The sequence below is a fragment of the Peromyscus maniculatus genome, chromosome 4, assembly GCF_049852395.1.
Source record: "Peromyscus maniculatus bairdii isolate BWxNUB_F1_BW_parent chromosome 4, HU_Pman_BW_mat_3.1, whole genome shotgun sequence".
NCBI lineage: Eukaryota > Metazoa > Chordata > Mammalia > Rodentia > Cricetidae > Peromyscus > Peromyscus maniculatus.
In genome coordinates this window covers 97,891,385-97,917,658 of record NC_134855.1, presented here as the reverse complement: position 1 = coordinate 97,917,658, position 26,274 = coordinate 97,891,385, and the positions used below count along the sequence as shown (strand labels likewise).

The 26,274-nt window shown below is 46.2% G+C and overlaps 1 protein-coding gene across 1 annotated transcript in view; it reads left to right on the top strand.

The window, feature by feature from the left end:
• Positions 1 to 4,106: 4,106 nt before the first annotated feature.
• Positions 4,107 to 26,274, top strand: part of Pla2g4e (phospholipase A2 group IVE) — a 72,184-nt gene continuing 50,016 nt past the window's right edge. The window contains exon 1 of the mRNA XM_042275989.2: positions 4,107 to 4,505. Coding sequence (XP_042131923.2) covers positions 4,242 to 4,505 — 264 coding nt within the window. The 5' untranslated portion in view covers positions 4,107 to 4,241. The remainder of the gene's footprint in view (positions 4,506 to 26,274) is intronic.

The window sequence follows — 26,274 nt, the reverse complement described above, 5'->3', positions numbered from 1 at the left end:
GAAGGACCCCACCACAGGAAGCATGGAGTCCAGCTCTCTGTCTGTCCTGATATGCCCTGGAGTTTTCATGGAGCTGGGAAGAGCACCAAATGATTGTTATCTGCCTGGAGGAGGGCTGTAGACAGCCTGTGCCTTTACACAATCCCACCTCTTTTTCAGGAGCAAAGTGAAGCAGGCTTTTGTTTCTTGAAACCGGAGCACTGGGGCAGAGCCCGTCTAAACCCAGAACCACGGCAGCAGCTAACATCCCCTGGGGCGCTACTCTAAGCCCCTTTCAAATTGAAACAGTTTGCCAAAGAGTCTCAGCTCATTCTGGGGCACATGTGAAACTATTTAGTTTTCCAAATAACTCTCACCCACTGCATTTTATCAACCCCAATCCTGCTACTTACAAATATTCCAGGCAGGAGAGTCTTCCTGGATGACACCATTCCCATAGTTCATTTAAACAACTACAATATTATAGTGGGAATATTTTCATACTTGTGAATATTTTTGATTCTCTAAAATGGAAAGAAAGTCTATTCTGGAAGAAACTCCTGTAAAGTGAGTCCTCAGCCTCCAAAATCTAGAAACACCATTACCCCCCCACACACACACACTAAGCAATTCAGTGGGCCAAGAGATAATTCCAGAAATGCTCATTTAAGCATTTTGATAACATAAGTCTTCTTGCTTGCTTTTTGAGATGGGGTCTGCTATGTAGCCCATGTTGGCCTTGACATTATAATCCTCCTGCCTCAGATTCCCAAATGTGATCATAAGAGTGTGCCACTATGCCGAGCCGTAGTTGGATAGTGAATGTTCCCCCAAGACCCTTGGTTTAAAGGCTGTAGTGCTCTTGGGAGGTGATGGTACCTATAGGAGGTGGAGCCCAGTGGAAGAAGTCAGGCCTTGGGGGATTTCCTACCCAGCCCACCCTACTTCCTGACCATCTCCAGGTACACTGGCTCTTCCAGAACACCCTCCTGCCATAATGTACTGTGCTAGCACAGCCCCAAAGATCATGAACAGAAACTGTAAGACCTCTGAAGCTGTGAGCCAAAGGAAACCCTTCTACCTTATAACTTGATGCTTTCAGGCATTTTGTCACAGTGTCATTAACACAAACTCCATTGGAACAATTATTAGGGAATGGTGTGATACTGCTTGGCTGACAACTAATTTCTCTATGTGATTGTCCTCTGTATCTCAGTTAGGGGTACTCTTCTGTTTGTTTTGTGACAGGGACCTACTCTGTAGCTAAAACTGGTTGCAAACTCACAATGATCCTCCTGCCTCAGGCTCCAGAGTATTGCAGGAGTGAGCCAGCACACTTTGACTTGCTTACTGAGGTTCTTCTTTCTAAAGCCTGTCCCCGCGGACAGAATGTGCCTTTCTCCTCTTCTGGTCTCCCATATCCTAAATGTCTATTTTCTAAGATTTATTTTTAATTATGTGTATATGTGGTTATGTGCACATGTGAGTACAGGTGCCCATTGAGCCAGAAGAAGACACTGGATTCCCTGGAGCTGGAGTCATCTGATGTGGGGGCTGGGGACCGAATTCAGTTCCTCTGCAAGAGCCAAGTCATCTCTCCAGCCCTTAAATGACTGTTTTTAATATAACAGAGAATATTGCCATTTTAATTGTGCCATGGAAAAGAAAGGAGGGGACTTGAGAGAGAATTTACAGAAATAAAGCTGTCATGGGTGAAACTTTATGGTATGTGGGGATGGGGGCAAAGTGCCTGCTGTGGAAGCATGAAGACCTGAGCTTAGATACGCAGCTCCTATCTAAAAGCATGGCAGCATACTCTGTACTCTTGAGACAGGGGTGGGTGTAGAGGCAAGGAGATCCCAGGGCTCAGAAAATAAGGTGAGGGCTTAGGGATAAAAGCCCAACAGCCCGAGTCCCATCTCCAGAACTCAGGCTGGGAGCTTGTAAAAGTGGGTAGCAGCAGAAAGAGCAAGAGACCCTGCCTCCAAGCAAGGTGGGAAGAAAAACAGACTCCCCAAATTGTCCTTTGACTTCCAAGTGTGTGCTGTGGTCTGTGCACAAGGGCACACACAGCATGTTAATTAATGAAAAGAAAAATAAGATGGAAAGCAATAGAGAACATCCAGCATCAACCTCTGGCCCCCATAAACACACTCATGGGTGAGCACGTATGCGTGAATACAGACACACACACACACACACACACACGCACACGCACACGCACACGCACACGCACACGCACAAGCACATGCACGCACGCACGCACGCACACAAATTTTTGTGGTCTATAATTTTTATAGGTCTATAACTGCTATGACTTCTGCCAGCCAGGCCCCACCTTCTCAAGGATCCACAGCTCCCCAAATAATGCCACCAACTGGGAACAAGTGACCAAAACACGAGCCTGTAAGGGATATTTAAGGGTTAAATCACAGAAGCATCCTCTGAGGCCCGGCCCCTCTAGCCTTCCAGGTATAGTGAGCTGCTCTCTACGGACCTCCACCACGCTTGGCCTATACCTTCACCTCTGGCCATCACACACACTGGCACCAGATCGGACCCATGGCCAGGCTCTAACTGGTCAGCTGCCTGAACCCATGCACCCGATGTCATTCTAGGTCTTACCTGAATGGGTGGAGTGGGCAGAGTGCTGAGGAACAGAAGTGTGCCCACACAGGCAGAGAACCCAGCATGGGGGTGCCTAGGCTTCCTTTTGCCTCCATAAGGCCCCAACATATTTACCTTTGCTTCTGGGGCTGGAGAGCTGACTCAGAAGGTCAGGTGCCTGCTGTATAAGCTCAGGTCCCCCAAATCCACTTAAAAGCGGGGCTCCACAGTGTTTGTCTGTAACCCTGGCACTTGGGGAATGAGGTAGAGACAAGCGGATCCCAGGGACTCGCTGGCCAGCCAGTCTGGCTGAATTAGCAAGCTCTGGGTTGAACGAGAGACCCTGTCTCAGAGGTAGGAAAATGGAGAGTGACTGAGGAAGACATCCAGAGTTGACCTCTGACCTCCCTACGTACTCATCAACTCAACAGGTGCATAAACACACACGCACGCACGCACGCACGCACGCAAGAAAAAAATTTAAGAAAGTCTTTACTTCTAATATCACTCTATATATAGATATATAATAAAATTATATATTTATAAAATCAAGGGATGGTTTAGAGAAATGTTAACACATGGGTACAAGTGTTTCAGTTATTCATCTTCAGTTATTAGCTGTCAGTTAATCTCACCCAGGTGCCCCTCTCTCATTATGAAATTCACTTGGATCAGAGGTTTTCTGGATCTTACCTGTGGCCTACTCGTTAACTGCAAGATAGCCTGGCTTCAAATGCCCTTGTAGATTAGATTTCTTCATCCACAGATTTTTTTTTTTTCCCTCTCTCAAGCTTTCTCTCTCCTTTGCGACAAATAAAATACAAAATAAAATGCTCTAGACACATCTGGTATTGCCCACTGGCTCCAGTTTTCTTTTCCTATTTATTGGCCTGCACTGGCCACAGCCCTGCGGCCTCCAGACCCCGGAGGAATGGAAAACCTAAGCAAATGCTTTGTTAGGGCCCTGGAGGGATGGCTCAGCCTCAGCAGTCAGGGGAGCGGCTGCTGTTCTAGAGGGCCTGCCTTGTTTTTGACTTTGTTTTTGTGATTTTTAAACGTAATGCCATAACGCATTCTCTTTAAACTTCTAGACATATCATTTATCAAGCCAGAGAAAGAGGAATGAAAGGTAGCGTGAGTGACCGGTCTCCACCCTCACGGCTCTGAGTCTAGAGGTGGATGTTTGTTTTCAGGGCTCAAAGTAGAGACCTGGGGGCTCTGAGCAACAACAACAGCCCGATCAATGGCTTTCCCTTCCCGGGAATGTGAGTGTCCTTTAGGGCCTGCTAGCCTCGGCCTCTTCACCATCCCCCTCCCTTCTCTGTGACATATTGAGTTTCGCACTTAAAAATAGCTTCTCGCAGTGCAGAGCTGGAGACGCTGCTCCTGCTGGAGTCTGAAGCAGAGCCCTGAAATGCAGGTCTCCCCTCACGGTCCTGCCTGGGCACAGTCCTAGCTGCCATGACCCCCTGCACAGCAGGGAACCTGTCTTTGACCAGCAGAGGCCAGGGTGCCTGAAGCGTTTCCAGAGATTGGAGCTCCCTGGGGAAGCTGTGGACCCCCACCCCTCCCTCCTTAACCACTCACCTGACGTTTCTCCAGGAGGAACCTGATGGCCCCATTCCTAGCTCACAGAACTCCTGAAGTCCCTGCGGATGCCCCACAAGGATACTTTGCTCGTGACAATCAGCTTCAGCTCTGTGCAGTCTATCCCGCGCTCCAATGAAGTGGACATGGCTGGAACAACCCAAGCCCCGGAAGGCCACCATGGCCTGGAAACTAACATGTTCCTCCCAGAGAACCCACCAGGGGTAGAAGACAGTAGACCGGGAAGAAACTGCAGTGGATTTGAAGATACACCGGACCTGGAGACTGCTGCGTGCCCATCTCTACTTCCCGTGGCTCCTTGCGGCTCTCAGGTGTGTCTGGGTTCTGAGGAGAAAGGCTCCCACCCCCTCGAGCATGGCCACCCCCTTTTCCTGACTCTGAATAAGATCCCTTGCATCCTTGTAGAGTTTAGAGGTCATATTTTATTCATTTCTTTTTTTTTCCTGGAAGTGGCCCCTCCCCCACCCCAATCACCTCCCTGTCCTTAGCTTCCTGTGTTCAGAAAACCAGTTAACAGAATCTGTAGCCTTTTACTGAGTGCCTTCTGTGTATCTGATACTCTGTGAGGCAGGGATTCATATCTGCATCCGATGAGACTCTAAAGCTTGGAGACATTAGTCAGCTTCTTTTTTTTTTTTTTTTTTTTTTTTTAGGATGTTTTTTAAAAAGCTTTGTGTATGTATGTATCTATGTGTGTCTGTCATGTGTGTGCAGTTATCCACAAGGCCAGAAGAGGGCGTCAGATTCCCCTAGAGCTGGAGTCACAACCCCAGGTGGTTGTCCAAACCCAGGTCCTCTGGAAGAGCAGCCAATGCTCTGAACTGCTGAGCCATCTCTTCGTCTCTGTTAAGGAACGTTTTCAAGGTCACACAGGTGGTTTTGATGGCGTGGCGGTTTGAATATGAACGGCCCCCATAGGCTCGTACATTTGAATGCTTAGTCACCAGGGAGTGGACCGCTGGTAGAATTAGAAGGATTAGGAGATGTGGCACACACAGGGTGCGGGCTTTGAGGTTTCAAAAGCCCATGCCAGGCCCAGTCTGTCTCTCTCTCTCCCTTTGGATCAGGATATAGCTCTCAACTGCTTCTCCAGCACCATGCCTACCATACCTGCCATCACGCTCCCTGCCACGCTGATAATGGACTAAACCTCTGAAACTGTAAGCCAGCCCCCAGTTAAATGCTTTCTCTTATGAGAGTTGTTGTGGTCATGGTGTCTCTTCACAGTCATGGAACAGGGACTAAGACAGATGGGTACCTATTTCTGCCCATGGATTACTGAGAAGAAAGAGTAAGGTCATGCTTGTGACGGGCCTAGCTGAGTGCGTGGCACATACCACACCAAGTGCTCAGATACATAGTCCACAGGGGCACAGGAGTGTCATTCATGAGGCCGCATGAAACTCAGAGGGAGAGTTTGAGGGAACATACTGATTTAGTCTTCTCACAGCCCTGCCTAGGGCAGGGAAGGAAACATCTTGAATAAGTTCCATCTGATAAATGCAGTATTGTACAAAAGCCAACGGGTGCCTTGGGATAACATCGGTTATCTTTCGGTCTCCCTTCGTGTGAGTTCTCCAGCAGCGAGCCTGGCCTCGGCCTCACTCACAAACAGCATCAGGACCCCTCCCCTCCCACATGCCTTACTGGCCTCTCGCCTCCCCTCTGTCTGGTCCCTGGCTTGGTGCCGGATCCATCCTGAGCCTCGACCACAGGGTCACCGTGCCGATTTCTAGCAGATGCCACTTCATACATGTATCCTAGCATCCACCACACCCCGCAACTCAGCCACACAAAGTAACTTGTGAGGGACGCTGTGGGGTGGCCCAGCCCTCATGAGAACCGGGCTCCACCCCTTAACCAAGGTGACTGCTCTGCCGAGGTATGGGGCCTCTGCTGGTGACCCCTTTGCGTCACAGGTGATGAGCAGTCAGGAACCCTCAGGATCCCCCTCAACTTCTCTGCCCCACAGGAGCCTCCCTTTCCCCTTCCCCACAGTCCCACCGTTCCTTAGATGTTAGTCCTTTCTCCCTTCCTCTTCCTGTGTCCCAGAGGCCAGGCGTTCTCCTGCTACGCAAATACGGGAGGCGGGGCTTAGGACAGCCTTCCCCCCCCTTTGGCCTTGATAAAGAAGTCACTGGCCTGTCCTTGCCTGCCCAGCATCCTGTGCCTCCTGACTCACCCTCAGAGGTGCAGCTAAAAAGTTATGGCCGCAATTAAAGCTCAGTAGTTTATTGGTCTCATTAGAATGGTTAAGAGCCTGGGTGCATGCCTGGGAATCAGATGGGGCTCCATCTCTTCCTCTGCCCTTTGTCATCCTGTTACCTCAGAAGAGTTCCTTAACTGCTTGGGCCTCCCGTCCCCTTAGCTAGGGAGAAGTAGCAGGTAAGCCGCTGATAGGCTGCTAGGCACAGCGCCCGGAACCCCTGCGGTGAAGCAATGGAGGCCCTGTTACTGTTTCTTCTTTCTTGCTCCTTTGCTATTTTCACACGCATTGGGCTCTAGGAATGAGGTGGTACCCATGACGCCCTTATCCTTTTTCTGTCTCTTCGTAGTAGAGATGCAACCTATCTGGGACATAGGCCACCACAGAAAGACATTTAATTTCTTTCTTGTTTTTTTTTTTTTTTTTTTTTTTTTTTTTTTTTTTTTTTAAGATTTATTTATTTATTGTGTATACAGTGTTCTGCCTGCAGGCCAGAAAAGGGCGCCAGATCTCATTACAGACGGTTGGGAGCCACCATGTGGTTGCTGGGAATTGAACTCAGGACCTCTGGAACCGCTGAGCCATCTCTCCAGCCCCAAGACATTTAATTTCTTATACTTTATTTTATTATTTAATTTTTTATGAATATCATTTCATACATACAATACAATAAGATACATCTAATGTTATTTAATTTTTAATTAAACAAGATTTACTTTTTTTCCCACATCACGACCACAGTTTCCCCTCCCTCCTCTCCTCCCATTTCCTCCCTCCAACCTCACTTGTTCCCACCCCTCAATCCACTGCTCCTCTGTCACCATCCAGGAAAGGGCAGATCTTCTGAGTATCAATAAAACATGGCCTATCAAGTTGCAGTAAGACTAAGCACCTCCCCCTGTATCAAGGCTGGGCAAAGTGACCCAGTATGAGGAGTAGGGTCCCAAAAGCCAGTAAAAGAGTTGGAGACAGCCCCTGTCTCCGCTGTTAGGAGTCCCATAAGAGGACCAAGCTGCACAACTGTAACATATGTGCAGAGTGCCTAGGTCAGTCCCATGTGGCTCTCTGGTTGCCGGTTCAGTCTCTGCGAGCCCCTAGGAGCCCAGGTTAGTCGACAGTGTGAGCCTTCCCATGGTCCTGGACCCCTCTGGCTCCTACACACTCCTTACTCCTCCTCCTTCACAGGATTTCAAATTCCCATTTGCCTGTGGGTCTCAGCATCTGCCTCCAGCAGGCGCTGGATGAAGCCTCTCTGATGACAATTGGACCAGGCACCAAGCTGGTCACAGGAGACAGCCAGTTCAGGCCGCTTATCCATGAGTGCTAGGAGTCTAACCTGGGATCCTCCCCCGAGCCAGGCTTCCACCTGACTGAAAGTGCCTTTCCCCCAGCAGTTCCCCTTAGTATTCTTCCCCTCTACTCCCCCACGCCCACCCCAACCTGATCGCTCATATTCCCATCCCCATCCACCCTCAGTCTACTCACAAAATCTTTTCTATCTCCCCTTCCCAGGAAGATCTGGGATGTGCACCCTTAAACCCTCCTTGTTACCTATTCTCTCTGAGTCTGTAGAATGTAATACAGTTGTCCTTTACTTTACAGCTAATATCCACTTATGAGTGAGTGCATACCATGTTGTCTTTCTGGGTCTGGGTTATCTCACTCAGGATAATTTTTTTCTAGTTCCATCCATTTGCCTTCGAATTTCATGATGTCACTGTTTTTTTTTTTACTGTTGAATAGTATTCCATTGTGTATATGTACCACATTTTCTTTTTCCATTCCTCAGTTGAGAGACATCTAAGTTGTACCCAGTTTCTGGCTATTACAAATAAAGCTGCTTTGAACATAGTTGAGCTCATGTCCTTGAGGTATGATTGAGCATCCTTTGGATATATGCCCAGAAGTGGTATAGCTGGGTCTAGTGGTAGATTGATTCCCAGTTTTCTAAGAATCTGCCATATTGATTTCCAAAGTGTCGGTACAAGTTTGCATTCCCACCAGCAATGGAGGAGTGTTCCCCTTGCTCCATGTCCTCTCCAGTATGATCTGTCACTTGTGTTTTTGATATTGGCCATTCTGACAGGTGCAAGATGGAATCTCAGAGTCATTTTGACTTGTATCTCCCTGATGGATTAGGATGTTGAACATCTCCTGAAGTGTTTCTTGGCCATTTGAGATTCTTCTGTTGAAAATTCTGTTTAGATCTGTACCCCATTTTTTTTTTTTATTTTTTATTTTTTTTTTGTATTTTATTTTTTTTGTGATATATATTTTTTATTTTACAATACCATTCAGTTCTACATATCAGCCATGGGTTCCCCTATTCTCCCCCCTCCCACGCCCTCCCCTTACCCCCAGCCCACCCTCCATTCCCATCTCCTCCAGGACAAGTCCTCCCCCGAGGACTGTGATCGACTTGGTAGACTCAGTCCAGGGAGGTCCAGTCCCTTCCTCCCAGACTGAGCCAGGTGTCCCTGCATAAGTTCCTTGTACCCCATTTTTTAATTGGACTATTTGGTTTGTTGATGTCTAGTTTCTTGAGTTCCTTATATATTTTAGAAATCAGCCTCCTATCAGATGTGGGGCTGGTGAAGATCTTTTCCCATTCTGTAGGCTGCCATTTTGTCCTATTGATGGTATCCTTTTCAGTTTCATGAGGTCCCATTTATTAAGTGTTGATCTTAGTGTCTATGCTATTGGTGTCCTGTTCAGGAAGTGGTCTCTCTCCTATGCCGATGCTTTCAAGGTTACTTCCCACTTTCTCTTCTATCAGGTTCACTGTATCTGGATTTATGTTGAGATTTTTGATCCTCCCTCCCTCCCTCCCCCCTCCCTCCTCTCTGGGCTCTAGTGTCCACCATTCTGGTCTCTGGTAGTTTCATTTTCTACACCATACAAGTAGTTTCTTAAAATGTTTGGAAAATGTTAAGAGGCAGATACACTGCAAACCATTCAGCCCAATGCAATACTCCCCCTTCAGGTTTTTCCTCAGATAATGTTTATACAATTATGCTTATAATATTTAGGCATATCTATCTCAGGGTATTTTTTTAGAGTAAAATTAAGGTATATTTTCTAGATTAAAGCCTAAAGTCCTTAATTACATTTTGTGTTTCTGGGTGTGGTAGTGGAAATCAAACCTAAGACATCAAAAATGGTAGGTAAGTGCTCTATCAAACAGGTATATCCCTGGAGCTTCATAACTATAATCCTGATGGCTGGCAATATCCCACAGTGTGCATGTAGGTACTACAATTTATTAGGTTCTATAGTGAATTGTCAATTGCCATGATATTTTTCAGAGACTAGTTAGGTGGTCAGCCATTAAGACCTTGTGAAATGTCTAGATATTAAATGGCCACAGCCACAGCCAGCTCTGTATGAGGGCAGGCTTGACTGGGAAGATGTGGGCCCATCTCAGTGGAGTCCTTGATTATAATCACATGGTAGCTTTTGAAGGAACAGCCCACTAATTTTCAAATGGCTTCGTGTCAGTTCTCTATTTTGGCCTTTGGAGGATTCTGTCCAGGACCATCCTGTGTACTGTTCTTTCTTGACAGCATATTGCCTCCAGTAAATACCAGCTCATCGGGCTGACTGGGCCTCACTCTTTGGAGTTGCATTCCTTGCCCTATATTCTTGGGTAACTCTTCCTAGGCTTGCTACATTCTCCTGAGAAAACCAGCAAGCACTTCAGAACAAATCCATTGAGAAAATATTTATTGAGTTCCCACCATGTGCTTAGGATTGTTTTAGTAGTGGGAGACAGCGCTGAGCAGGTCACGCAAGATCCAGATCATGCCACCTACATGTATGTCCTCACGTTGGAGAGCCTGAGAATAGCTACAGTACTATTGTGATATCAAAAATAAAGCACTCAGCAGCAAGTGACTAGCAGCAGAGCAGGGCGGGCAGGTGGATTGTTAACATTTGAGTGCAAATCTTCAGGATGAGAAGAATGTTCCAAAAAGAACAAATTACTAAGCGTAAAGGTCGGTAGGCACAAGTTTCATTGGTTCTAGAAACGTAAACCCCCGGTGTCCGGTGGGCAGAAAGCAGATGAAGAGATCACGATGTCAGGGGTTAATGGTGAAGTCAGGGCTCTCTGGTCCAGATGCTGCGGAAGCAGTGTTAGCTTCCTTCTGAGGTCCAGGGAAAGCTACCAGAGGGCTTCAACCCGAGAGGCAATTTCATCTATGTGTGGTACATACTTGGGAGGTTGGCGGAGGATGCCTCCCGGTAACAGAAAAACAAATATGGCAGCTTTAGCTGTGGCCTGATGAGGGGTGGTAGAAATTAGCAGATTCTGGACTCTTGGGAAAGTAGAGCCTACAAGACTCAGTGATACGTTGACTGTGAAATAAGCAGTCACAGATATTGCTTAGGGTTTTGTTTTGGTTTTTTTTTGTTTGGTTTTGTTTTGTTTTCGCCTTTGTAACTGCAGGGCCCCATTACTCAGGTGGGAGACACTAGGGTAGAAATAGCTTGGGGTCAAGGGACTCGAGATTTCTGTCTTAGACATTTTCTGTTCAGAGAATTGAGCCCAGGACCTTGCACATGCTAGACCATGGTGTCCTACAACTGAGCTATACCCCTAGTCCTTGTCCTAGACATTTGCAATTTGAGAAACTCCCTCTCCCTCCCAAGTGGCCTGTACTGCACTACCATAACCAGTTTATGTGGTGCTGAAGGTCAAGCCCAGGGTTTCTTCCCATGCTAGGCAAGCTTTCTGCCAACTGACCTACATCACCAGCCCCCAAATGCAAACGGCTTTTAAAGCCATGGCACAGGGTGAGATTTGCGATGGACTGGCCAAGGATAGAGGAGGCAGAATTCTGCACTCTCCTGGTGTCTACCATCAGACACTCGGCTGCAGAAAAATCATCACAAGAGACTGAAGGCTGAATGCGGTAGCACATACCTACAGTCCCGCCACTTGGGAGGCAGAAGCAGGAATGTTGGGAGTTGAAGGTCAGCCTCTGTCTATACCAAGACCTGTCCCAAACTAAAGCCAACAAACATGCACACGTAGAATGAAAAGACACAAACAACAAAGTTGGAATGAACCAATGAGGAAGTGTGTTGGGAGCCAAGAGGTCTTTTCTCCAAGCATTCCATCGCACACTGCTGTCTTCCTGGTGCAGAGGAGGTGGTCCAGAAATACTTTTAGAAAGCTACAACTCCAGGGCTCACACCTTCCCTATCACCCAGCAGGTGCTTGGGTGGCTGGCTGCTGTCCTAAGATGCTCCCGGCTTCCTACTATCTCTGACATCAAAGTACATATCTGCACCTGACTCCAGAGGCAACACCCCAGCTCCCACCCTGCAGGTTCACACCCCGTGGTCCACAGCTCACACCCTTCCCTCCTGGCAGGACCTGCCCAGCTCTGGGCCACCTACGCACAGTGAGGCAAGCTCATTCCACCACTTTTTCCGGATTCTGCCTTCCTGGAGCCCAAGTCTGTTCTCCACACCTTGCCGGCATGTCAATATCCAGCTCAGGGCTCAGTCACTCTATTAATGTCCGTTTTGGTACCTGACGGAGTTTTCTTCGGGACCATCCCTCTGGGTTACATCAGGTCACTGAAGCCCGATGGGTCCCTTCCTCCTCACCCTTCTGTCCATTCCATCACCGTATCTAGTAGGTTCTTCTCAGACAGTCTTGAATCCCTTCACTTCTCAGGACCCTGGACCCTGGCCTGAGCCATCATTTTGTTCTCTACCTGAGCCACTTCAACTCCTCCTGTGTTCCCCGTCCTGTCAAGCCTATGCACCCCCCAAGCCAGAATACTTTCACAGCATCTCTCTGCTTAGTACCTCAAAATGGCATCCATCCCTTATGATAAAAATGCAAAATTTTTTTTTTTTTTTACCACGGCTTTCCAGGTCATGTGTGAACCACCTTCCGGATTACTCACTCTGCCTCAGACACAGGTGTAGAGCTGCCTGCCAGGCTTTCCTGCCTCTCAACTCATGTGATGAACCCTTTGTCATGTGATGTACCCTTTGTCTGGGAGGCTCTTGTCTGAAACCCACACACAGCTAAGCGCTAACCTTCTCTTAGCTGCTGCATCAGGACTACCTGCTCTGGGAGGCCCCGATTCCTCCCCCAGTCCTTCCTGTTTTGGTCTTTCATGGCACCCTGCTCTCCTGCTTACTGCTTCCACAGCTGCTACTGATAATGCTTGGTGTTTATATCTAGTGAATCCACGTCACTGGGAGACGCAGCAGCTATCACATTAATTTTTATATCTGGACTCCATAAATACATAGTCCTAAGCGCTGGCAAGGCATTCAAATATCTTTGTCATCAATGACTGAAGCGTTCCCTAAGGTCTAGAGCCCACCTGAGCTTTACATTTCTTGCCCTTCAAGTTCTCTTACAATTATTTTTTTTTTAAACTAAGACATCTTTTTTTTAAGATTATTTATTTATTATGTATACAGAAGAGGGTGCCAGATCTCATTACAGGTGGTTGTGAGCCACCATGTGGGTGCTGGGAATTGAACTCAGGACCTTTGGAAGAGCAGTCAGTGCTCTTAACCTCTGAGCCATCTCTCCAGCCCCAATTAGTTTGTTTTTATTGATTTGTCCTGTAGAAAAATAATAATAAAGCCATCAATAGCTACATGCTACTAAGATTTGTTATAGGCAGATTCTGTATGGTAGTCATGCAACAAGTGGGTGTGTGTGAGCGAGAGACAGACAGAGACACAGAGAGACACACATGGAGACACAGAACATTACAACTAGCCTGTGAAATGAAAATTATTGACCTAGTTTTGCACATGGAAAAAATGAATCAGGGAAAAATGATTGCCTAATGCTACCTAGCTGGACTCCACGTGTGCTCTCCTTTAGGTGAGGACACCTCTTCTTGGTGAGGGTTTTGCCTCTCCAGCCATCTGCGGTTGTTTGTCGTTGCTGCAGGCTTTGGTGAGAGGTAACCTTGGGTTTGTTTTTCGGTGCCCTCCACCTCCACACTGCAGGTGCTCCCTAGACACCATTTGTGACACTGGTGAAGGTGTGTCTACCGGCAGGTGAGAGCCGCTGGGCAAAGGCTTCCATGTTTCTGCCAAGGTTGTTTGAGAGATGAGTTCTAGAGCTAACTCTGAGAAAGGTAAGTGGTCACCCCCAGATCCTCACTTACAGGGGCCCAAAGGCCTACCTTCCCCAAGGAACTCCCTCTCTGGGCTAGCTTGGCCCTGCCCTGTCCTGTCCTTCCTAACTGGTGAAATTGCTACAATTACCATTTGTCACATGAGGGATCCAAGATTAGCCTGGCTTTCAGAAGGCCTCTCCCACAGGTGCCATGGGCAGCTTTAAGGATTACAGTTGTCTTCAGAATCTGGGGCATGGCAAGAGAGTAACAGAACTCCAGAGCTGAAATAGATGGTCTAGATCAAAGGTCAGCCTTCTATACAGTGTCCAGATAAAGGTCAGCCTCCTATACATCGTCTAGATCAAAGGTCAGCCTCCTATACATTGTCCAGACAAAGGCCAGCCTCCTATACATCGTCTAGATCAAAGGTCAGCCTCCTATACATTGTCCAGATAAAGGCCAGCATCCTATACAGTGTACAGATAAAGGCCAGCCTTCTATACATCGTCTAGATCAAAAGTCAGCCTCCTATGCAGTGTCTAGATAAAGGCCAGCCTCCTATACATCATCTAGATAAAGGTCAGCCTCTTATACATTGTCCAGATAAAGGTCAGCCTCCTATACCTTGTTCAGATAAAGGTCAGCCTCCTATACATTGTCCAGATAAAGGTCAGCCTCCTGTCCAGGTAAAGGTCAGCCTCCTGTCCAGATAAAGGCCAGCCTCTTATACCTTGTCCAGATAAAGGTCAGCCTCCTTGCCCAGCACAGGAGTCTTCTCAGGGTTTTCTAGGCAGATTCCCTCTACACAGTTCCCAGATGGTTTGTCTGAGTATTGCTTGTTTTTGTTTTCAGGACTAAACTTCAGGCCTCTTGCACGCTAGGCAGGCTCTCTACCACTGAGCTTTCCCGAGACCTCTTCTCACTTTTATTTTCAAACAGTTTGACTAAATTTCCCAGGCTGGTTTTGAACTGGCCCTGTAGCTCAGATGGGCCTTGAACTTATCTGCCTACCTCAGTCTCTTAGATGTCTGGGATGCAGGCCTGTACCACCAGGTGTAAAAAAGGGTGGACATTTGTAAGAGAAGGAGAACTCAGATGGTAGATAATGGGTCAGTTGCTTCCTTCCTTGGGTGGAGCCACCTGATCTCACCCATGCCCCTCTCAAAGGATGAGACAGTCTTCCCATGGACTTCCTTTTTTTTTTGATTTTTCGATACAGGGTTTCTCCATGTAGTTTTTGGTGCCTGTCCTGGATCTTGCTCTGTAGACCAGGCTGGCCTCAAACTCACAGAGATCCGCCTGGCTCTGCCTCCTGAGTGCTGGGATTAAAGGTATGCACCACTGCCGCCCGGCCCCTGTATACTTTTTACAGGATTGACATATATAAATATGTGGCTTGGTGGCTTGGAATATGGTAGGCGTGAGAAAAAAAAAATAAGTAATCTTGAAAGGGCCCCAATTTCTAAATATATCATTTTTTGCTTCATTTATTTAGCATATAATAATTTTAATCTAATTTGTTTTGTTTTTCTGTTCATATATTTCCAATGTGGACATTATAACATTATTTTAAAAGTTTACTAAAAAAATAAAATAAAATAAAGATTACTGGTGATCTTCTCATCCAGGGAGGACTCATGAACTGTCAGTGCGTTTTCTTCTAGTCTTTTTCCTAGGCACATACCTTCATAGAAATCAATGTTGCTTTTGCATACACATATTAATTATGTAATATTAGATTTGTTTGGAAAACTAATTCTCCCTATTATTTCCCTCTGTTACTAAGAAGTAATATACGATTGAGGTATATTATTAGGTATATAAAATTAAATTTCTGGTTTTGAGACAGAGTCTTTCTATTTAGTTCTTTCTGGCCTGGTACTTGCTCTGTAGCCCAGGCTGGCCTCAAATTCATGTTAATCATCCTACCTCAACTTCCTAAGTACTGAGTTTACAAGTGTGTGCCAGGACATCCAGCCAGATTTTTAATTTCTGATGTTAATAATATTGCTTAAAGCCCCAGAAAATGTGCCATTAATATGCAAATTACAACAAGGCCTCTTTCTTCTGGCCAAGCTGCAGAAAATCCAACATGGTAGAGATGCCATGGGTGTACTGAGTGGGGCTGACTGCTGCTCTATCCATCTGCAACTAAGTTAGAACCAGGCAGACAAAACAAACACAAAAAGGTCAGGAGAGTAACGCTAAATTCAGCACCTTTGAGAGTGTGTGTAAGACTTCATATTCAACCAGTTCCTAGGAATAGAATTCCTGGGTCTAAAGTTGTGCAAGCTTTACATGTTAAGATGAGCAGGGCTGGGCAGTGATGGCACACGCCGTTGATCCCAGCACTTGGGAGGCAGATGCTGGTGGAGCTGTGTGAGTTTGAGGCCAGCCTGGGCTACATAGTGAGAACTTGTCTCAAAAAAAAAAAAAAAAAAAAAGGAAAGAGAGAGAGAGAGAGAGAGAGAGAGAGAGAGAGAGAGATCACGGAATCACCTGCAAATGTCTGCCCTCTCTCCGCTGGAGCAGTAATGCTTTGCCCAGTCTCCTCACCATCCCCACCCCAATCCTATCAACTTCTCCTTGCCAAGCTGACAGACGGAAAACGACATTCATTTTTTAAATTCTTCATTATTAGCAATACAGTCTTAAGAATTTCTTGGATGATCCATTTATTCCCAAACTTTTTGAACGTGATTCTCTAAGCAGAGCTTTTAAGTATCTTAGTGCCTGGGTCATACGTCCCACCAATAAATAAATACCTCAGAATATCAGGAAGCCAAGCAGAAAGCATTTTCTTTTAAGAGCTCCAGACCATTCCAGTAGGCAGAAAATCTTTCTTTAGTCTTTCTATGGGGTGCATGTGTGTTGGGGGAGGAGAGTGATGCATGTCAGGGTACAAAATTATAAGTGTGTGTACTCATGGACGTCAGAGGGGAACCCTGGGTAATATCTCAGGTGCCCTCCACTGTCTTTTTGAGCCAGGATCTCTCTCTCATTGGCTTGGAAATCATGAACTAGATTAGGTTGGCTGGCCAGGGAGCCCCAGGTATCCACCCGTCTCCACCCGCCCAGGCTGGGTAACATGTGCCCCTAGCACAGCCAGCTTTTTTGGTTTTGTTCTTTAGTGTGGGTTCTGGGGATTGAACTCAAGTCCTTATGTCTGTAAGGCAAGCACTGGACTGACTGACGGAACTATCCACCCCTTCTTTTCAGTCTGTTTGTTTGCTTTTTAGTATTTGTTTCAAAGAGATTTTTATTTGCTGGGAAAATCATCATAAATTTTGCCTTTTTTGTCTTTGCTTGTTTGCTTTCTTTTGAGACAGGGTCTAACTGTGTAGCCCAGGCTTGCCTCAAATTTATAGAGCGTTACCTGCCTCCATAGGATTACAGGAGTATGCCACCATACCCAGTCTCTTGACAAATATTTATAGAACTTAGTCTTATTCTGTATGGTTGTCTTAACATAAAGAAGCTTAGTATGTATATGTATATGGTCAGAATTATCTACTTATTTCCCTTTATTGTGTCCCAGATTTACTTTTTACTTTTTGTTTTGTTTTTCGAGACAGGGTTTCTCTGTGTAGCCCTGGCTGTCCTGGAGCTCACTCTCTAGACCAGGCTGGTCTCGAACTCACAGAGATCTACCTGTTTCTGCCTCCCAAATGCTGGGATTAAAAGTATGCGCCACCATCACCTGACTACTTCTTACATTTTTAAATAAATACTTTTTACACTTTAGTGTGGGAAGGTGGCTAGGTGATGGTTCCATGGCTCCAATGTGGAGGTCAGAGGAAACTTCCAGGCTGTTCTCTCCTTCCACCAAGTGGGTTCCCAATATCAAATTCAGGTCTTCAGGCTTGGAAGCATCTGGAGAAATGGTTTGATAAGACAATCCAGGTTCGATTCCCAGCACCAACATGATGGCTTACAACAGTTTGCAACTCCAGTTCCAGGTGATTCAAAGCCATCTTCTGACCTCCTGGGGCACCAGGCACACAAGTGTTTTACACACACATGCAGGTAAAAAAAATTCATACACAACACATGAAATAACAAAATAAATAAATCTAAAACAAAAGTTTTAAACTTTATTTTGTATTTTTCACCGATTTAAAAATATTTCAATAATTTATTTTTATTTTACATGCATTGGTGTTTTGCCTGTATGTGTGTCTGTTGGATCCCTTGGAACTAGAATTGTAGACAGCAGTGAGCTGCCACATGGGTGCTGAGAATTGGACCCAGGACCTCTGGAAGAGCAGCCAGTGCTCTTGACTGCTAAGCCATCTCTCCAGACCCTCCCTCCCTCCCCCGCCCCTTTTCTGTTGTTGTTGAGATAGAGTCTCATATAGCCTAGGCTGGTCTCAAACTCACTGTGTAGCCAAGAATGACCTTGAACTTCTGACCCCTGGGATTATAGGTATGTGCTACCATACCTAGCTTCATCAGTTTCATATCTGACTTCCTCATAAATGATAATTAAAATAATAATCAGCTGAAGAGTGAGATATGGTTTTAACTTATTTGTCTTCAAGTAGCAAAATGGGAACAGTGGTTATTTTTTCAATATAGTTTATCATATAAGCCATTATTTCCCTACTGGGGAAGCCATTGTTTTCCTGTGTAAATTTCCTGCATAGATACCAGTAAGATGGCTTTCTGACTCCTGAGGCTTTAGATACTATAGCTTTAAAATGCATTTATTAGAATAAATAGAATTATTATTAGAATTAATTTTTATCCTTAATTGTATGTATTTTAAAAGTTCACTGAATTTTTTTCTACATTTTCACTCTTCTACATATATTTTAGAATCTTTTGGATCAGTATTCCCCAAAGTTAGAAATATGATCATGTTAAACATATGGATTGATTTAGGAAGATGTTACAGTATTTTTTTTTCTTCAAGTATATGATGTCTCTATTTACCAAGTGTTGTGTCTGTGAGGAGCTTTATAGCCTTCTATGGAGTTTCTGTACATTTTTTATAGTTTGGATGGAATATTCTCTCTCTTTCTCTCTCTCTCTCTCTCTCTCTCTCTCTCTCTCTCTCTCTCTCTCTCTCTCTCTCTCTCTCTCTCTCTTTCTCCAGAGTCTTTTGTGTCCTTAGCAGGCCTGGAACTCACCATGTAGACCAAGATGGCCTTGAACTCAGAGATTTCATAGCCTCTGCTTCCCAACTGCTAGATTAAAGACATGCACCACCATGCCCAGCCTCAGAGGACATTTTTTCTCTTGTGGCTACTATTTTTATGGGAAAATTCAGAATGTTCACTTATTTTTATAAGCATCCATCTTTATTATACCATCACTAGTAAATGTTTTAGATTATGTGTCACTCATTACCATGGACATGAATAAGCCAGATTTGTACTTACCAAGGCATGTGACTCTCTCAAGCAGAGTGAGTGGAGAAGAAAATGTGTTTGTAGAAGATTGCACACTCAGCATTCCTGTTGGTGGTGGTTGTGGGACAGGATCTCACAGAGCCTGGGCTGTCCTTGAACTCTCTGTGGAGCTGAAGATGGCCTCAAACCCTCAATCTTCCTTTCTCTTATCTCTCAAGTGCTAAACTTACAGACATGGGACCCCACATTCCACCGTGGAATGCACAGTCTTAAAGGTTATCAGTTGTAGACCAATTAAAATACTCAAAATGCTACCTACCAACTGTAGCTTGGAAATCCACTCGTATGCAGAGAAAGAGTGAGGAGTTGGACATCAGGGCTGCAGCAGGTCGGGCTTTTCCTGGGAGGACACAGGGAATGTTGGCAAGTGGCTCCTTCCCCTGGGGGCTTCTGTTCTGTTCCAGGGTTATTTCTCAGGTGGGTAGTGGATTGTCCCCTGGGTGTTCGCTTGGTTGTTCTTTATCAACTTTCCATATCATTAAGGCTTAATACATTTTGAAAAGGAGGAACTCAGATTAGAGGATACGCAGGTAAGGCACGCTTTTCTAGGGGCAGAAAGGCAAGTCAGCTTCTGCTTCTTCTCCCTGACCTCTCCCTGACCTTTCCCTGACCACGCTCGGACCTCTCCCTGGCTTCTCTCCAGCTTCTTCCTGCCTGAAACCTTCAGAGTAGAAGGCATCCTGAAGCCCAATGTCGAGATCACTTGTGAACCCTTTTGGAACTTTGATTTCGTGTAATCAATATACATTTTATTCAACATGTAATAATTATCCGTACTCCTGGGGCATTTGGAAATCCTTATCTGACTGTCACAAGCCGGGACTTCATTTCCTGTGGCTTTGCTGCCCCCGGTGCCTTCTTTGTCCTGTCTGCTGATCCTGCCTCAGCCTGTCCTTTGCCCTTAACTCAACTACATCTTCCTGTGAGAGAGGCTAGCTGATCTCACACACATACACACACACACACACACACACACACACACACACACACACACACACACACACACACGTAAAATGGCGCCACCCTGTCTTCATTTCTCACCGTCCTTCCCACAGAAGCCAAAGGGAAGACCTGCCACAGAAGGGGGCAGGTGAGCGTAGCCGAACTGCTTCCACACAAGAGGCAGAGTAATTGAAGCCAAATTTGTGCAAGCTGAAACAAAAAGTGCCCCTGTGCTGTCCCTGCACCTGTGGCTTTACCCCTTGACTCCAGAGTCAGCAGCAAGGGCTGCTGGAGTGCCCTTGGTCATGATGCTCTTCCTGAAGAGCGCCTGCCCCTGGCTTTAGCTTAGCACAGCCTGGAGCCCAAGGTCACCAGAGATGGAGTCAGGAAGGCTGGGCAGGGACTGACGGGTTTGCACCAGGTGGCACCCACCGTCCTACAAGGTGTCACTGTGTTACTAGAGCCAGCTCAGCCGCTCTTCCATATCCTCGCCAATGAACTTGAACCTTAAGCCACAGGAAAATCCCCAGAGTGGTTCCTTCCCCAGGACCATTTATGAGGCTGACATCATCCCAAGTCTGGCTGGACCAGTGGAGCCAAGTCTTGTGTGGACAGTTAGAAACGAGCCTTTCCGGTCATACTCTAAGCCCCACATGCTAGTCACTCTTGTCTAGTCTTGTATGATGGGCTTATTCACCTGTGATACTGCAGAAGCCTTTTCTTTCCAAGGTCTGCATCCAGGGAAGAACAGGAGCAACCTCTGCATAAACCGAGGACATGACTGCCCCAGGGTATCTCGGAGGGGAAGGTTTTTATTGTAGCTATGAAGGAAGAACAGCCAGAGGCATCTGGAAAAGTCCAGAGCAGAGAGAGAAAGGAGTAGACTGAACGTGGCCAGCAGACTGGACCAGGCCATGAGAGAAGAGAGAGGAGATAAGGAGAGGGGAAGACAAGAGTGAGGGAGACCCGAGAGAGGGGGGCAAGAAAGAGGGGACCGAGAGAAGACAAAAGAGAGCACGTGACCAAAATGGTAGGAAAAGGGAAGGAAAGCCCATGAGCTGGAGAAGTTTAGGGTAGAGGCCAGGGTGAGAAACACTGAGAAGAGCCACAGGTAATTTTGATACCAAGGAAGCCTGGAGGCCAGCATGCACTTTGGTTAGGTACCACAGATAGCCATTTGTCCCAAGTTTCAGACTTGACAGCCTCCAGGTGCACACAGACATACAGAGAAATGATCACACCCAGACAAGCACACAAAACAGATGCACATGTGTGCACAAAGAGGCACACAGACATACGGACAAGCACACAAAACAGGTGTACAGAGACACAAATAGACTCACACTCACGCACACTGACAGACATACACATATAGATTTGCAGACACAGACACACATAGAACTATACACAGACACATACACCACACAAATACATATATACACTCCCACAGATATAGATACATAGTCACATACTCAGACCATGCTCACATACACAGACAGAGAAATACATGAATACATTCATATAACACACACACACACCACCACCACCACCACCACCACACATGTCACCACATGGTGTCCCTGTCTTAGAAACACCCTACCAATCTCTATCTTATCCCAGTCTATGCTAGTGCCCAAGCATGGCATGGCCCAACTGGGCACCAAGGAGCAAGCCAGACCCCAAGTCCAGCAAAAGGAGAGGTGTTTTAAAAATGATAAGCGGCGCTGTTACAGGGCAAAAAGGTCATGAGACACAACAAAGCCCAGTATCAGAGCTTTATTGGGGGAGGGAGGACGGACAAAAGAACCAGGCCTGGGGAAGAAGCATGTGCAGAGAGGAGAGAGAGAGAGAGAGAGAGAGAGAGAGAGAGAGAGAGAGAGAGAGAGAGAGAGAGAGAGAGAGAGAAACATGTTTTTAATTATTACCTGAGATAAGCTTTATCAGAGACATATAATTTTAAGACTTGTTTCCTTTATTAGTTTAGCACCCAGGAGACACAGATGATCACTTGCTGAGAGCATTTAACAGTAATAGATTGTTATATTAAAGTCTGTTTTTTTTGCAGTGCCCAGACCCTTTTTGGTCTGGGGGTGTAAATATCTTTTAACTGTTACTGTTCTTTACCACCTGGGTATATCTGATGGCCCAGCTCTATGGTGATCCTGTAACAATTAGCTGAATAGTTAATTAGAAGAGGGAACCAGGAAGAGAAAAGCTTGTGGGGTGAGACCTCATTCTTCTGGAATTGGTGACAAGGCAGTGGATCCTGAGGTCCTCTGGGACTTGAGAGAGCAGGGCCCTGTCTGTGTCCCTGTGCATGAGGAGGAGAAGCACTGCTGACAGTCTGGAGTGAGGCACATGGAGGGAGCAAATGAAATGAAAGCTCCTACCTTAGCCGGAAACTCTCTTCCCATTGGGTACCCCTGAAAGTACAATTAAGTCTGGTAAAGTGGGTAAGGCTGTCCCCCTCCCCCGACAATAGGGAAATGAGAAGGAGAGGTGGGGCCCCAAAACTCCCTCAGGGCTGAGTAAGTGGCTCGTTTTCCAACAGGAAGGAAACGGATCATCCTGTGCTGCATCCTGGGTTTCCTGCGAGCCTGTGGCCAAGCCTAGGAGGTCTCCTGGAGGTCTTAGTTTGATGTCCCCATGCCCTTGGGTGCACGGGGCAGTCAGCTGATTATCTCTGGGGTTCTGGACTGACCTAGTCTAAGAGAAGTCTGGGGATTGGAGCCCACAGCTCCTGCTCCCGGCCGGTACTCTGCCCAGCAAACCACACTGCCTTTCTAAACATTTGCCTATGCCTGCATGTGTTTTGGTTGGCCTTGAGTATCTTCCTCCATATTTTTCCACTTTTTTTTTTTTTTTATAAAAGGTCATACTATGTAGCTCTAACTTGTCTAGAACTCACTATGTAGACCAGGATGACCTTGAACTCACAGAGATCTTCCTGCCTCTGCCTCCCAAGTGCAGGGGATAAAGGCCTGTGCTAGCACTCCTACTTGGCTAGCCCACCTTAATTTTTTAGGCAGGATCCCTCATTGAACGTGGAACTTTTGACTAGGCTGCCTGGCCAGCTGGCCCCTGGGATCCACCTGGCTTTGTCCCACAGTGGTGGGGTTTCAGGTGCCCCCCACCACATCTGGCTTCAAAGCTGTTCATTCTTAAATACTATCTGCTCAAAACCCTGCTAGGAGTCACACTGCCAACGCCAGGGGGATCCAGACTTTTGCTCTCTAGCTGAGTCTTTAATGTCCTCTCTAAACCCTGCCTTTGTTGATGCCCCCTCACCTCTCTACTGACAGGGCTGCTACCCTTCCTTCAAGGGCAAGGTCACATGCTTCCCCTTCCGGGAAGCCTCTCTGGCCCTATTGGCCAAACTCTCTGAGAGCAGTTTTGAACTCTCATATATGGCCCAATCACCCTGACACCTTTGTGTCACTTTTCAATCCCACCCTTGGTGCAGGGGTGACGCCTCTGTGTCCTGATGTCCCTGCATTATGGATCACAGCACTCAACAGTCATCCATCACAGAGTTGGGATTAGTTCATTTTCATGCTGCTGTGACAAAGCCCTGGCAACAGTGACTTCAGGAAGGGTTTATTTGGCTCACGGTTTGAGGGCACAATCCCTCATATTGGGGAAGGTGTGGCCCTAGGATCCTGAGGCAGCTGGTCACAATATGTCCGTGGTCTGGAAGCGGAGAGAAGTGAGTGTTGGTGCTCAGTTCCCTGTCTCTGTTTTATTCAGTCTGGGACTCCAGCTCGTGGAATAGCTCTGTCCATATTCAGGGTGGGTCCTCCATCCTCAGTTACACCTCTCTGGAAACACCCTCACAGACATGTCCAGAGGTGTGTCTCCTAGGTGGTTCCAAAAGCAGACAAGTTGATTTAAAAAAAAAAAATTGACCACCATAGCCAGCCATGTGCCAACTACACCCTTTGTATCACCGAGCCTTGACAACCATTTTATGAGGGAGTTTTATTTGTGTCCCTCAGATGAAGAAATCTGACAGTAGGTAGACAGACTCACTCAAGTTCAGGTGGCTTGTATGTGACAAAAGCCAGAGCTTTCATCAAGACAGTGACAAGGCTGCCATCACCATGGAGACAGTGATGGAGTTGACACAATGTACAAAAGACTCCTAGCAATCTTGCCTCATCAACAAGAGAGTAAAGAGCAATAAATAAATAAATAAATAAATAAATAAATAAATAAATAAATAAATAAATAAATAAATAAAATAAAGCCAATTATCTAATTGAGATGAGGTGACAAGTTTTATTAGCAGAGACTTTCACAAGACTGAGAAATGTTGCTCTGCAGCCACAAGCTCTTTGCAGGGTGTTGAGTAGGCCTTTACTGCCTTGTAAAGACAAAGGAGGCAGGAAAATATTTGTGAGCCACATGCACTGCTGACACTAAGAAAATAAATCTGGGGGTGGAGGGGTGGGGTTAAGCAACAAGTGTGAGGATCTGAGTTCAAACCCAGGTACTCACGTGAAGCTGGGCATGGCCGCAAATGTCTTCAATCTCAGGGCTTCTGCAGGAAGATGAGAGATAAAGACAAGAGAATCCCTGGAAGCTCCAGAGCCACCCAGCCTGGCGTGTGCAGCAGTGAATGAGAGACCATGTCCCAGTCAAGACTGAAGGCAAAGAGCAACCACTGAAGTTGTCCTCTGACCTCTGTACCTGTGACACCTACACACACACACTCAGAAGAGAACACACACACTCAGAAGAGAACACACATACACACAATCAAAAGAGAACACACACACATACACACACTCAAAAGAGGACACACACATACACACACTCAAAAGAGAACACACACATACACATACACACACTCAAAAGAGAACACACACATACACACACACACACTAAAAAGAGACACAAACACAAACAAGCAATTGTAAAAAGAAAATTTAGGAAGCTGGGCATGGTGGTGCATGTCTTTAACCCCAGAATTTGAGAGGCAGAGGATCTCTGTGAGTTCAAGGTCAGCCTGGTCTACATAGTGAGTTTCAGAAGAGCTGGTCACCATGCCTGGCTCAACACATTAACTTTGATGGTTGACATTTTCAAATCTCTCACGACCTGAAGAGATGATAACACTTCGTCTTACTTTATGCCGTGAGAACTGCCTGTGATCGTTGTGTGTCTTAGGACCCAAAGGCTTGTATATCAAGGGAATGAAGGAGCATTGGAAAAGCCTTAGACAGCCAACCCAGGACCTGTGGTCTGGGCCTGGAGCTTCGTACCAGAGCAGTGCAGGTGGTCAAGACAGACTGACCTGTGTCATACTTCTGTCACCTGCCATGGTGATCCTGAGGGAGCCATTGATCCTCTCTGGATCCCTGTCAGTCTTTAAGAGGAGCTGATGACAGCATCTTCTCCACAGGAAATATAAACATTGGACCAGTCTCCATCACCCTGTAAATGATACATGTGAACCACCTTGTCTCGCTGACGTCTGTGCTGGGCCTTGTATTCCCGTGCCCTAAACTGTTGGCTTGAGGCATTTCCGATTAACAGCAAGACAAGCAATGGCCCTGAAAAGAGCTATGCTCAAGAGGAAAGTAAAAAAGGAAATAAACAAGGCCCAGGAGGAGGAAACAGAAAGATTGTACATTTGAGTGAGACAGTTGAATGATGGCCAATGTTGGTGGCCATGTGGAGACAGAGGTATCATTGTGTTACCCTGCGGAAGAGGAGACTGGTACTGTGGTTGACCTGGGACTGTTAGTCAAAGTAAATGTTGGTATAGCAATGTTAGTTCCAACATACACCCCAGGGGAGCCTCTTACAGGCCAGGGGGAAATGTGCCTCGTGGTCTTATCTATAGCCCAGTCTCCAGTGTTACAAACAGTAAAAATAGAAGCGGGAGGGATGGCTCAGTGTTTACGAGCACTTCTTGCTCATGCAGAGGACTTAGGTTCAGTTCCCAGCACCCACATGGTACTGCACAACCCTCTGTAATACAGTTCCCCAGGATCTGATGCCTTCTTCTGACACTCACATACACACGCACGCGCACACACACACACACACACACACACACACACACACACACACACACACACACACCAATCCCACACAAAAGAAAATGAGTAAGTTTGATAAAATATTTTAAGAAGAAAACAATGAAGATATACATAAGGACATTTGGTGTACAGCATCTTAAACTGTGGGCTGCAACCCCATATAGGGACACTGTATATGGAAGTCACAAAAATTTGGCAATAGTAGAAATCTAAATGAATTTGGTTTGGGATTAGGACAGAAATTCCAACAATTTCTTAAATATGCCAACATATGCCTGTCATTTTGTACTACGTAATTTTGAGAAGTGGCATGGCCTAGGAGGCATTGCTGATTAGAAAATAAAACATCAGTCTGTTGATTTCTT